Genomic DNA, 14,674 nt, shown 5'->3' with positions numbered 1-14,674 from the left:
TTTTTGTAAAGCTGGAGTGCACTTGATGGCGTGTTGAAAGGGTGTCATATTTGGAGTGAGGTACTTAAGCATGCAGTGTTTTGTTGTCTGTTCAAAGTCGTGTACTTCAAATAAGCATGGCTTATTAAGTCGAGCTAAAGTTGCCAGGACACCTGTAGATCGTTGTGGAAGTGATATGTCAAACGTGTCTTTTGTGAGCCACAAATAATATCAAAGAATCTCAGTCGACAATTTCGTGGTGCACTCACATCTCTCGTGTTTTTTTGAACATGCAAATGCGAAGGCTTCACACATTTTAACTCAGTGGGTAGTGCAAATTCATTTTCTGGATGTATTTCCGTATGTGAAAGTGGAGCATCTGTTGTTTCAGGTCAGTGATGCTGAATTTAATTTACAACATGAAAATTGTATATTGAATCACTGGTACAGTTGGTGCAAGTTGGACTCTCATTGAACTGTTACACTTGATAAACCCGTTACTATTGGCGCATTGCAATAAATCTGAATATCGTGGAAAACTTTCAGTAGTTGAATTCAAAAGGTGAAACTCATATTCCGTAGCTTCACTAAGTGAAGTATTTAAAATTAGCTGGTTTGCTAACTCACATTAAGAAGATGAACACAAAAGAAGATGGCGGGCCAATATGTGTGAGAACAGTGAGGGGGTGTTGGGGGTTGAAATGACCACTCTCATTGGCTAATGTGTAAAAAGAGGTGGGTTTTGGGGTTTTCGTGCAAAGTATTTTAAACAATCAACAAGGGCAAAGAGGACTCAAAAGTCAAAATATTTCTCAGTAAATACACAGAGGTGGGTAGGAACACTTTACTCCGTTACATTTACTCAAGTAACACTTTGGATAAATTATACCTGTCAGAGTAGTTTTAATGCATCATCATTTTTACTTTGACTTCAGTATTTACTGTATGTTGAGAAGAAACGGTACTCTTACTCAGTTACAATAATCTACATGACGCTCATTTCTTTCATTCATCAATAATTGAGTATTTTTAGACTTTCTTTTTTGACTTCCGCATTCCCCAATCAAATGTTACCACAGTGATGTTTGACTCAAGTTTTCCAATCAAAGGACAGAAGAAAGTCACATGTCTGCACACAAAGTCTTCTATTTGGCTTCGCGGGCCAGTCACAGCGACTCATGACAGCTGCGCATGACTCATATTTACATTACAGTCTACGAAAAACAACAGCTTTAACATGCAGTGTCGTCTTGTCACAGCCCAAACTTGAGAAAAACTTCTAACTTGAGAAAACACCTTGCGGTAATTTGCAGATGTTTTCACTGTTGTTTTGGCTGTGCAAATAGCAACATTAGCCCTATTTTGTAGTCACAAGCAACTGGAAAACATGGATCGTCTGGAGTATGTCCTGTTTTTTTCACTGTGTCTTTCTCTCTCTCTCTCTCTCTCTCTCTCTCTCTCTCTCTCTCTCTCTCTCTCTCTCTCTCTCTCTCACACACACACACACTTTATCAGTAAGTCTGGTCAGCAAACACCATCTTCATTCAGTCATTTTAGTGGACAAAGCAAATAATGTTCCTGTAAGGCCCTATGCAATAGTTGTTGGTTTTGGGCATTTCAAAAATTGAAATCGTGGTAGGTATTTGTGGACTCCCATTGACAATGAGTTTAATTGTGATCTGTTTTTCCTCAACACAGCCACATGCCAGTTATAAGAGGGAGTGCATCCTTGTGCAACCAGTTTTTTTTTAAAATTATTTTATGTAAACTTTATTTACCAGGTAAAAGACCAGTTAAAACAGAACATCTCTTATGCAATGGTGCAAAAGTTAAACTTCAAGTCCAAGCCACAAGTCAATCAGGTTTATTTAAGTTGTTCATTTTCACCTCCCCTCTCAGATACAATATACAAAAATACAAGATACAAAAATATACAAGATACAAAAATTAATCAGTTGAGTTGTACAAATTGTAGGTCACATTAATAGTGGAAAAAGGTTTTTACATGATTTGTCTTGGTCAAAATTCTTTTACATCACAAAAACCTGGCATTTGAACAGGGGTGTGGATACTTTTATATCCACTGCAGCATTATTTCTGTTTTTGTAATCTGCCTGGTGAGCCTACAGTATTGTGCTGTTTAACAAATAGAAACAATATAAGACCATTTCTTGGAGCTGAATTTTCCTTAATTTGTTATTTTGCAAATATTTTATTTTATAATGATTGTATTTATTATGTTTTAAATGAAGTGATATTGTTCAGTAATAACTGGATTTGCACGTTCATATTTGATTTCGTTATTTTAATTTTTTTGACGTTCATGCTCTGATTTAAAAAAATAAATCAGACGTTATTCAGTTACTTGAGTAGTTTTTTCATTGAGTACTTACTTACACTTACTCAAGTAATTATTTGGAGGACTACCTTTTACTTTTACTTGAGTCATCTAATTCTGAAGTACTAGTAGTCTTACTCGAGTAAAACATTTGGTTACTCTACACACTTCTGGTAATGCAGTGAAAATGAGAAGAAATATGCATATTTACAACCCCAATTCCAATACATTTTGGGACGTTGTGTTAAACATAAATAAAAACAGAAGACAATGATTTGCAAATCACGTTCAACCTATATTTAATTGAATACACTACAAAGACAAGATATTTAATGTTCAAACTGATTAACTATATTGTTTTTAGCAAATAATCATTAACTTTGAATTTTATGTCTGCAAAGTGGAAAAGTGTTCTGTGGTCCGACGAGTCCACATTTCAAATTGTTTTTGGAAATTATGGACGTCGTGTCTTCTGGGCCAAAGAGGAAAAGAACCATCAGGACTGTTATGGACGCAAAGTTCAAAAGCCAGCATCTGTGATGGTATGGGGTTGTGTTAGTGCCAATGGCATGGGTAACTTACACATCTCTGAAGGCACCATTAATGCTGAAAGGTACATACAGGTTTTGGAGAAACATATGCTGCCATCCAAGCAACGTCTTTTTCATGGACGCCCCTGCTTATTTCAGCAAGACAATGCCAAACCACATTCTGCACGTGTTACAACAGCGGGGCTTCATAGTAAAAGAGTGCGGTTACTAGACTGGCCTGCCTTCAATCCAGACCTGTCTCCCATTGAAAATGTGTGACGCATTATGAAGCATAACATGTTTTGCAAATCATTGTATTCTGTTTTTATTTGTTTAACACAACATCCCAACTTCATTGGAATTGGGGTTGTACTTTTTGAGTTGATTTACAGTGTGTGCCACAAGATTGTCTGCTTGTGTCCCTAAAACTTCAAGTTACAGGCTTCTGTGCTTCTTGTAAAATAGTTTAGATTGGAGCTCTGCTATTTGTATGCAATTGATATTTAATTAGTTGTATTGCTGAAACAACCAGACACATTGTGTGTCGCAATTACTTCAATTGACTTAAGCTCACTGAGCTTAAGTCTCAGTCAAGATTTTAGTGACATCTCCAGAAGGGTCGCATGAAGGTCTTTGTGTGATATTTTTCAGTTTTTATTCTATTGATTTCAAGGTGTTCCGGCAAGCGCACATGGTTTAGCACTGTAAATGTAAATGTTGCAATCTACCTGAAATGTGACTGAGGGGGATGGTAATCAAGTATTTTAAATATCAACAGGTGTCGGATTTCAGAGGCAGAACAGTAGCATTCCCTACTGGCAAGAAAATAAATGAAAAATCTATTGAGGAAGTGCAAGGCTCACAACATGAGACCAACGAAGCATATTGAAAAGAGATTACAGAGCAGTCCTTGAAATAAAACTGAGGATTGTAGCCTCTCGGCGTGCAGCACCTTGTCTTTGTGAAGGCGACCTGCCCATGTTTCATCTCCAAGCGGGGGCCCAAGATGACATAAGTGTCAGGGCCATTCCAGCTAACCTTGCTCCCCAATGGCCCGAGACATGTCAATGGATGGCCGCTGGCCCACAAGCCCCTCACTCACTCTCTAACTTGCTCACATTAAAGAGAGCTCTAATCACTGCGGGGACTTGGCCAATGATGTGCTTATCAAACGGCATATTTCAAAAAGGCATCTTAAAAGGCCTGAGGGCCAAGAGGCAATAAGAGCACATTTGTATGTGGATGAAAGGGAAAAGTGTAGAAAGCCCTTGCATCAGAATATGGAGAAGGGGGGATCATTAGCATCTTGTGTGCTAGCAGAGAAGAGGAGAGGAAAAGAAGAGGCAGAGTACTGTTACTGAGATGCGATGGGCTGGGACGGCTGAGGGAGAGAGAGTGGTACTTTTCCCCCTGCTCTTACTTTTTTGTATTACACAGTTCCCAAAAAGAATAGGAGAACAAATACATTTTTGAACAAAGGCATCGCTCTTGATGTCGAAGCCCATCGGGGCGCTAGGTGGCTCAGCTGTAGCTTACAAAAACGAACTGATCCACGATGGAACTTTCTCCCCGAACAGAACAGGCTAAGCGTGAGGAAGAGCCACCAATCAGAGGACGAGCCCAATGATGGCTAACATGCTTCTCTCACATACTTGATGTGTTGGCCGTCCATCCTCCGAGTGGTTCACTAATGGACCGTGACACATCAGGCCCCCAGCTTGAACGCGCACTAGTTGAAATGTTTGTCTCTTCGCATGAAAAAGGCTGAAAGGAAACTCAGCCTGTTGTTTTCACAAAGGCTGGCCTGCTGCTAAAGCCGCAGAATGGTGCCTTCGCAGCAGGCGGAGACCGTAATAATTCCATAAACAAAGAAGGAAGCGACACATTTTAGCATTTGAAGCAAGCCACATAATGACCATTCAAATCTTTCTATGAATGCTGGATGTGCTTCACGTTTATGTCAAAGGTCCAGGCTGAAATAGATTCAAATACACTATGTACGATCTTCTATTAGGCTACACTTATCCACTGGTATAACATTTCTGTTATTTTGTTCCCGTGTGCCACCACAATAGAATGGGACCCCTAAAGTTGAAGGCTCATAAAATTCTGGAGGAAATGTGCACTACAGGCACACATAAAACCAAAGTTCTAAACACTGGCGTGCATGATGTCTCATACGTGTGACTTCAACTCAGTGATTAACTCTGCATACGTGCTTTGCTTTTTTTGGGCTTTTTGTGTTTTTGTGATGGTCAAGTACTGTATATGTCTCTGTTCTGGTTTTTGGTCAAATATGGAGACAATAATAAAAGCTGAACATCTCTATTTGAGTCTAAAAAAGACTGAATTAGTTTAAACTGTGTAGCGTATATTGGTTTTGGATAAAAATGTAATTAATTTTGGAAAAGAATACGCCGGAAGCGAACACCTGTATTTACTTCTGGTTTAGTTCGACTTCCGTTTAACATTATAATCAAACTATCTTTGTCTCGAAAAGGGGCAAAAGGGTCTTTTTATATGTGTAAGCTTTAGGAAAAGAGATGAAACACCTCGATCAATCTCCGTTATCTAGGCGACTACATTTATGAAATACGAGTTCTCGATGATAGCGGTTTTACTATTAAATTCAAACACACGAAACAAAACAGGAAGTGGAATTTTATAGACAATTTAATTCAATCTTAGAGGGAAACTACACTTGACTACAAAAAGAAAATAATAATTATGGTAATAGAGAGGAAAATAGGAATATGTAAAGAAAAATAGGACATCCTGTGTGGCTGGACTAAAAATGTGCATGAATAGGTTACAGCAGTGCTTCTCAAATAGTGGGGCCCCCAGTGTCATTGCACATCCACTGCAGTAGATGGCAGTCTATATCTCTTTCTTTTGTACTTTCTTCAATGTTTATAAGGATTAGATTAAATTATCCTTTATATACAATGTTATATAGAGGTGTACTCGCGGGGGCTGCGGGTGGGGGGTTCACAATTTTTTTCCGTAACAGAAAACAATTGAGAAGGACTGGGTTACAGCGTGTTGAGCTACAACAAAGTTGGAACTTGTGTGAAGCTGGTATTTTACCCCAAAATTCTTAGGCACTCATTTTGTACATTCTGGCAACGACTGCCATGCTCTACTCATGACCGTAGATCAGTTGGCCCTGGGTATGGTCTGTTTCTGAGCACCTCAGGAGGAAAGGAGGCAGGCTTAGTTGAAGAAGAAGATGCACAACAAGTAAAAACAAAAACAAAAGATGCGAAAAAGAAAGCAGTCCCGTTGGTGTGCACTCGGAACTTTTCCTGCCATTTGAACTTGTTGCGGGCCCCGCTTTTGCTCTCAACTGCAGGCGTAACTGTTACAAGTGCCAGGAGTGGCTTTCTGGAACTCCGCCAACAGATCAAGGCTGGGAAAAAACAATCCAAGCCGAATGGCTGGCTTCTTTGATCGGCCAGTGACACCGTCGTGGTCCGACGTCGTGCACATGGTGACAACAACGGACAAAGAAAAGAGGAGGCGGGAGGGGTTGGACGAAGCCGCCCCGTAGTCGAGGAGGTTAACCAGGAAGGGCAGAGAACCAAAAAGCAAGACCGAGAGAAGGTGGAAGTTAAGGGTTAAATACCCAGGGACATGGTCTAAGGGACAGGGGAACTGGAGAAGACCATGCCCATCGGCTCGAATTTAGTCTACAATTCGGCCCGTAAAGAAAATGGGTTTAAAAATCGCATACTAATCTAAAATACTCCCAACTTTGTACTCTTACTCATAGATCAAGCAAATAGAATGATTGTCTAAACTTTAGTCTGAGCCAATCAACTAATTGCTCAATATAACATCAGTTTGTACTGTTTGGCTTCAAATCAAGACGAACAGTTCTCAAGGTCCCATAGCTGGACATGTAAGACTGACACAATAATGACACAGACATCGAGGCATAGATTTAGAATATTCCTGGTTTGTTTGTTCGCTACAAGCGGGGGATTTCTCGAATATCATTTTAATGTCCATGGCTAGCGTCTCTAACCACCACTGGGGGGTGATCGTGTTCCATTGTTCAACAGTCATCGATCACTTCCTCCCCTCCCATGCGGGTGGTTGAGGTTCAGGAAGCAGGAATGCAGATGTTTATCAGTTCTTGGGGTTCCTATGACAACCCATTACCATGGGCGTGTCAGCTACAACTGTTTCCCACTGAAATTTGAACAAATCAGTGGAAGATTGGAGGTACAGATTTCTTTGCATTTAACATTTGAAAAATAAATACCAGCCTAAAACTGCAGCAGTACAAAGTAGACACAGCATTAACTACTCAACAAGAAACTATTTTTCTAATCTTGCTACATCAGTACAAGCTCAAGGAGATTATTCTCAGCTTCAATTTAGGCAGTTAGAAAATACAGCCTTAATCATTAAAGAAGTACTGGTACAGCAATTTTTAATAAGGACAAGCTTGCATTTGTTCATAGTAAAAAACATGACAGTGTCTAAAGCAAAGCAATGCAAAGCAAATTTATTTATATAGCGCATTTCATCCACACGGTAACTCAATGTGCTTTGCATGATTAAAAGCATTTAAAAACAAAGGAAAAAAACAGCTTATAAACATTTAAAACAAAGAGAAAAATAAACAAAAGTACAATTAAAACAGCGTACAGTGCAAGAAATATCATTTAAAAGTAGGAATGCTCTAGAATGCATGAGAAAAAAGCTTGGACATAAAAACATGCACACTTGGGGCTGACGTCACGTCTCTTGGCAACTTATACCATTTGTGTGCAGCATAATAGCTAACTGCTACTTCACCATGTTTGCTTTGGACTCGAGTCTGTCGATCTCAGAGCCCTACTGGGTTTATAATCCATTAGCATTTCTTTCATGTATTCAGGACCTATACCGTTTCGTGAATTATAGACCACTAGCAGAACTTTAAAATCTATTCTAAAGCTGACTGGAAGCCAGTGTAGATAATTTAGAATTGGACTAATAAGCTCTGACCTCTTTGTTCTGGTCAGAACCCGAGTTGCAGCATTCTGAATGAGCTGCAGCTGTTTAATGCTCTTTTTGGGGAGTCCAGTCAGAAGACCATTACAATAGTCAAGTCTACATGAGATAAAAACGTGGATGAGGTTCTCCTGGTCTGCTTGACACATGCAAGCCTTCACTCTGGATATGTTCTTCAGATGGTGGAAGGCAGTTTTAGTAACTGATTTGAGATGACTGTTGAAAGTCAGGTTGGAATCTATCAGGTTTTGGACTTGTTCTTTGATTTTAAAGAGAGTGACTACAGGTATTTACTAATGGCAATCCTCTTTTATTTATTGCCAAAAACAATTATCTCAGTTTTTTTGTGGTTGAATTGAAGAACATTTTGGTTCATCCAGTTATTTATCTGTTTTGGACAGCGACACAACACCTCAGTTGAACTGTAGTCATCTGGAGAGACTGCTAGATATAACTGTGTGTCATCTGCATTGCTATGATAGTCAAAATTCAAGTTCTGAAGAGTTTGACCCAAGTAGTATAAAGTATAAATGGTTGTGATTCCCATTTTTCATCATAGTATTACTGGCCCTAATTATTTAACAATATTTTTTATTATTATTATATTGTGTGTATTTCCCAGGGGTGATGGGTGATGCAACAAACAATGCGTTGTTTGTTTTGACTCACCTCCAAATTGCTGAAATCAAGCTGTAGTATGGTGGCCCTAAAGAGTCAAAAAGGCTTAATACAAACAGCAATAGTCCCTCATGGTAACATGGCTGGCGGCACGGTGGCCGACTGGTTAGAGCGTCAGCCTCACAGTTCTGAGGACCCGGGTTCAATCCCCGGCCCCGACTGTGTGGAGTTTGCATGTTCTCCCCGTGCCTGCGTGGGTTTTCTCGGGGCACTCCGGTTTCCTCCCACATCCCAAAAACATGCATAAATTGGAGACTCTAAAATTGGCTGTAGGTGTGCATGTGAGTGCGAATGGTTGTCTGTTTGTATGTGCCCTGCGATTGGCTGGCAACCAGTTCAGGGTGTACCCCGCCTCCTGCCCGATGACAGCTGGGATAGGCTCCAGCACGCCCGCGACCCTAGTGAGGAGAAGCGGCTCAGAAAATGGATGGATGGATGGGTAACATGGCTGTACCTCAAAAGCAACACACAGCAGCCAGTGTGTATCACTGTCTCAATGATGTACACAGAACACAGACACACACATGCTGATGCAAACACATAAAACTCATCAGAGTCAATTTGGGATCAGGAGACCAATTATATGAATTATTTTCCATTTACTGCCATCAATGTCGTCAACTTGTTTTCCTGCTTCTAATTTAGCTGCGTTTGCTTTTGTAACTAGTTTTGGTTAATGTCACAACACTAAATTTCTCCAAAATATGGCTTAAAGAAAGGGTAGAGTTCTTGTCTCCAGAGGTTTCTCATTTAGGTAGACAAATGGAAAGTAGAAAATGGTGGTTGGACGTTGAACTCCGACTGTGTCCTTTGAAGTGACAGGATATAGCCGGTTACATCCATGAGAAAAAAAGGACAGAGGAAAATATAACTGTGCACAGTCATTTTAAAAGATCCTCATTTACTGCCAAAAACATTTTCTAACAGCGTGAAAAGGATATATATATCGCGCTCACTCTCTCTCACTCTGTCTCTCTCTCTCTCTCGCTCTCTCTCTCTCTCTCTCTCTCTCTCTCTCTCTCTCTCTCTCTCTCTCTCTCTCTCTCTCTATATATATATATATATATATATATATATATATATATATATATATATATATATAGCTTGAAGGTGAGCATACAGAATGTTGCAGCAGTTTGGAGGCAGGCAGTGTGAATCTTAAATGAAACTGAGCTTTAGATAAGCTTAGGAATATCTTTGAGAGTAAGTTGGATGAATCAAGATCAAATGCTCAGTGTTCGTAGGAATGGGAGTCATGCATTAGTGTTATCGCTGATTGGAGACCACCGAACTGAGATCATGCTGAGCATATGTATTCTTTGATTCAAGCGAGAAAATCCTCTCCTTTGTTGTTAAATAAATGTACGTAATGCAACTTGTGGAAATATGTCGAAACATCATTGGTCTAAACATTAAAGCACCAAAACAAAAACATATATGTTCACATTTTTATTTATATTTAATTTCTGGGAGGATATCTTTTACACCAAATATCCCATTGGCAGTTAAGCGCATTCATTGTGTTCAGAAGCCAGGAACAGTCACTTGTTTCAACAAACACAAATACAAAATAAAGAAAAACCACAAAATAATGAACTGCATGTTTTGAACATACAAAAGAATCCCATGCCTACTCAGTAGGTAATGTCAACATTCCGGCTCTTGAAGATATGGATATTTACACTTATAAAAATATAATTTAAAATGTTCTCTCTGTTTTTGTTTTTTTTTAGCTTACATTCGAATTAAATGAAGCAGTGCCCTCATCCCTTTTCAATTCGAGTGTGACATTCTGTAACAAAAATATTCCCTCAGTCCATAAGGCGAGATGCAGCGCATCCTCTCTCGCGCACGCAGCCAATTCGCGACATCAGCAAGGCTTCACAAAAGGCACCAAATAACGGGAGCGTTTGTCATTTTTTGTTAGTTTTTGGGGGGGCAGGCAGGAAATGCTCTTTTCTTTTTCTTTCCTCGACTCAACGATATGTCACATGTGAGAAAGAGAGAAAAAGAGTACCAGTGGATGCTATTTACAAACAGAAACTAACATTACTCCTATTCATGCTTGAATACGTGTGGTTTTTTTTGTCTTTTTCCAAATAAAACGTATCACAGCAGCATCACTACTTAATAGACAATGTAGAAAATGTGGCCCTGCTCACTTCAAATAATACAATGCAGATATGCAAATCATTGTTCACATCAATGATATCAAAGAATGATAAAAACTAAACATGGCACATGAACAATATACATATATGGTAGCTTATGTATATCAGTCATTGTCTCTTGTACTGTATGCATGCCTACAAGGGGCGGACGTGTTTTAGCACTACAGCTGCTGGCGATCTTCACTTTTTCATTTTGTGTGTACCTGATAGTAAAGAGCCAACAGTGCTGGATCCGACTCTCTCTTTTCAGTCCTTTATGCATTTGAAGTGCTGCATTTGTTTGTCAGAGCTGTGGCAGAGAGGAAGGAAAAACCTTGCTCAGGATTGACTCAACACCGCACAGAGAGAAGTCACAAAAGTGCTTTTTTTTTTATTTGTGGGGGGGGGGGGGGGGAACAACAGTCTCTGGAGTCTTTAGTTGCTGCCGCACATCCCTTCAAGTGACCTTTTCGAAGCAATCTTAGCAGATCTCGATTGTCCTTGGGGAGAGGGTGGTCTGCAGGTCTGATAGTGGGGTGGGCACAGGGGAGCTGTAGAGGTTGGAGGCGACTGACGAAGGGAAGGGAGAGGCGACTTGGGACTGGAAGGTGCTTGACATGGACACTGAAGGGTAGGTGGTGGCAATAGAGGGAGATGGATAGGAAGTATGCGCTGGAGAGGAGTAGCAGGAGGTGACAGGTGACGGGTAAGAAGACACCGGGGACGGGTATGAAGTGATGGGCGAGGGGTAGCTCGAGGCAGGCGAGGCGGCCGACACGGGGGCTGACACTCGCAGCGCCCCGGTCCCCGCTTTCTCCGCCTTCTTGTCCTTCTGCCGCAGGTGGATCTTTGTGTGCCTCTTTCTCTCGTCACTGCGAGCAAACTTGCGTCCGCAGATATCGCAGGCAAAGGGCTTCTCGCCTGTGTGCGTGCGGATGTGCGTTGTTAGGTGGTCGCTGCGGCTGAAGTTTCGCATGCAAATGCGGCACTGGAAGGGCTTCTGGCCCGTGTGGATGCGAATGTGGCGCGTCAGCTCATCGGAGCGCGAGAAGCGGCGGTCGCACGTCTCCACCGGGCAGGCGTAGGGCCTCTCGTGTGGGGGGGTCTTGCTCGGTCGGGTAGGGTACTTGCGCATGCGGCTGGGCTTGATCAGCTGAGACTGATAGACACTCTTTAGGTCTTGAGAGCCCGTCTGGGTGGCGAAGGCCTTGATGGTAGACAGGGGGGTGAGAGAGGGCTGGCTTGACTGACTCTGGAATGGCTTTTGGTCAGAGGGCACCAGGCTGATCTCTCCCTGCTGCTGCGGGAACAGGTAGTCAGGAATCATGGGCACGGGAAAGCTAGTGCTGCACGTTTTACTGTTAGGGTAGGCAGGGGGAGGGTACTGTGCGCCATTGGAACTGGGGAAGGCTTGGCCCTGGTCTGGAAAGAGGTCTGAGTTGGGGTTGGAGTAGGTTGGGGCAGCCGAGTAGATGGGGTTAGGCTCGTTGTGGTGAATGGAGGACGCGAGGCTGGAGCTCTGCGACGAGGAGGAGGTAGATGAGGGGGAAGAGGAGGACGTTGTGGCGGATGAAGTTGAGGAGGATAAGTTCTGTGAGTTGGCAGACGAAGAGTTGGAACTCACAGGAATGTTGCCCATCAAACCGGTGAACAAGCCCAAAATAGGCTCCGCCCAGAGGCTGTTGCTGCAGGTGGTGGCAGGTTCGAGAGTGAAGCGACCCGTGTAGGAGATGGGGGGAAGCCTTGGGGTGGAGTACGTCTGCTCCCCAACTGTCTTCTCACAGTTGAAGGGGATGTCTGGGAGTGTATCTGCCAGGAGAGGAAGACGCATTAGAAGCAAGTCAAAGGTGTGCCCACCAATATTTACACACACACACACAACAGAGCCCAAAGACCTCTATTTATCTCTAAAATGATCTCTTTCGAACCCTCTTCCATTTCACAATTTTTTTTCACATTAACGCTGCTAATCGCAGCGTCATTATTATTATAAACTGTTTGGAACAAATGGACACACACACACACAAAAACACATTTTCTTGAAGTCAATCAGTTTGAGGCTGATTATTTACGGAAACTGCAGTTCAGCTGCGTTTTTGTTGTTGTTGTTGTTTTTTTTAATGGGGCAGCGAAAGTATTTGTAGAGCAAAGCGGTGACACACACACAAACTAACCATTATTTGGCATAAAATCAGATGCTTTGTGACTTAAACTGTCCTATAGTTTAATAATAACCTGATGACATAAAATAAAAATCTAAAGCAACTCTAGCCAGAAATGTCACACGTATAAAAGTATTACCATATATTTTCTTAATATATATGTAATTATTAGTCGGAAAAAGTTGATAAAAGTAATTGTATGAACAACAGCAAAAAAAAAAGACACAACATAAAACATTCCATTGTAGTAGCTCAAGCAACTTAAGATATTCGCGACATGGTGAATTTAAACAAGCAGCCCTCTTACCCCCAGCAAGGTGGTCGTAATGCTCGCCTGGCTCCCCGGAGCCAAAGCCGGCACCTTCGGGTGCGGAAGCTGTGAGGAAGGGTGTCCCCGCAGAGCTGAGCATCATCACCTCCTCCAGCTTGGGGTAGTTATCCATGGGGGAGTGAGGGAAGTTCAGAGGCTCCGAGATCTGCAGGGCTGGGAGGAGCATCTCGGTCTTAGCTGCAGCCATTCTCTTCTGCCGCTTCTGGAGCTGTTGCAGGGCTGACGCTCGAGCCTGGAGCCCGGTGGCCGGAGAAGCGTGCAGAGCGGCTGACTGCTGCACGCTGGCTGTTTGCAGGGAAGAAGCCAAAGAGGATGCTGGGTTGTGCTCAGCCTCGTTCCTTGCCTCTCGTGCTCCACTTGTCCTTTTGTTTCCCCTCTCGCTCAGATATGAATAAAAGATCCACTTGTCTTTTTTGTTTTTCTTTTTAGAGAAAATCCGAAGTGTCCTTTTTACTCATTTGAAAAAAAGTGAATAAACAATTGGTTTGTTTTTTATATGTATAATAATGATAAACTAACTTTTCCAGTCGGGTATTAACCCTCTTGGATGTAATATTGTTTGTTGACTTTTGTACTTTTAGTGCGATGTTCTGAGTTTGGGAGTTCTATGTGTTTCCCTATCTGCTCTAATGGTTGCTCTTGTGGGCTCTCAGGGCTGTCTCTGAGCGGAAAGGTTTCCCGCAGTTTATAAACCCTCTCTCTGTGACGTAGATGTCCATATACGGGGCGGAGGAAGCCCATATTTAGTCACTGCGGTGGAGGACACATGACGCTGGCCGGGAGGGAAAAGAAGAGCGCGCAGAGACTTGTTTTTTTTTTTTTTTTTTTTTTTTTTTTTTTTTTTTTTTAAAGCTCCAGCAGTAAATTGCAAAAGCAACGCGGCTCCTCGTTCAATGTGTCTTCATATCGTAAAAGCTCAGTAAGACAGCTGTGTCATTCTCGCTCTTTCCCTGTCCGGTCATAGATTTCATTTGGAGTTCCCATCTGTGCGGCAGGCTCCGCAGCTGCCGGAAAGTGCCGCTCCACCGCGCCTTATAAGGTCATGACCACATAAGGACCGGCTCCGGTGGTGTTCCAGTTGCCTGTCCTTATTTGGGACTTCCTGAGGCGGCGCTTTTTTGGCACGGGGAGAAGCAGGAAAGTCAAATCATGGCCAGAACGCTCAATAAGTCATGTCAGCAGCACAGTCCCGTCTCTTCTGATTTATTTTCATTTAAATCTCCAGTCACTGTGGGGGAAACAAGGCACTCTGTGAATCTGAGGGATAATAGCTACATTTCGCAACATTTACTTCCAATAAACAAAGTAAAAAACAAACAACCAACAAACCAATTGTTTAACTAAACAATAAAGTATTGTCTGTGATTGGCTGGCAACCAGTTCAGGGTGTACCCCGCCCCCTGCCCGATGATCGCTGGGAGAGGCTCCAGCACTCCCGCGACCCTTGTGAGGAGAAGCGGCCCAGAAAATGGATGGATGGATAAAATATTGTATCTCTCTCT

At 42.1% G+C, this 14,674-nt stretch overlaps 1 protein-coding gene across 1 annotated transcript; it reads right to left on the bottom strand.

The window, feature by feature from the left end:
• Window positions 1-9,974: 9,974 nt before the first annotated feature.
• egr1 (early growth response 1) lies at window positions 9,975-13,618 on the bottom strand. Its single transcript, XM_061685628.1, has 2 exons — window positions 13,149-13,618; window positions 9,975-12,488 (listed from the first exon to the last, which is right to left on the bottom strand). Exons 1-2 carry the CDS (start codon window positions 13,357-13,359, stop codon window positions 11,161-11,163), a joined length of 1,539 nt encoding a protein of 512 aa, XP_061541612.1. The 5' UTR covers window positions 13,360-13,618; the 3' UTR covers window positions 9,975-11,160.
• Window positions 13,619-14,674: the final 1,056 nt, after the last annotated feature.

This window comes from Phycodurus eques, chromosome 9, assembly GCF_024500275.1.
Source record: "Phycodurus eques isolate BA_2022a chromosome 9, UOR_Pequ_1.1, whole genome shotgun sequence".
Classification (NCBI taxonomy): Eukaryota; Metazoa; Chordata; class Actinopteri; order Syngnathiformes; family Syngnathidae; genus Phycodurus; species Phycodurus eques.
Note: the sequence above shows the minus strand (reverse complement) of the source record. Positions and strands in the feature narration are given on the sequence as shown.

Coding starts and splice junctions, on each gene's coding strand:
- egr1 (XM_061685628.1), bottom strand. CDS start 13,359: ATGGCTGCAGCTAAGACCGAGATGCTCCTCCCAGCCCTGCAGATCTCG. Junction 12,489..13,148: donor TTACGACCACCTTGCTGGGG/GTAAGAGGGCTG, acceptor CTCTCCTGGCAG/ATACACTCCCAGACATCCCC.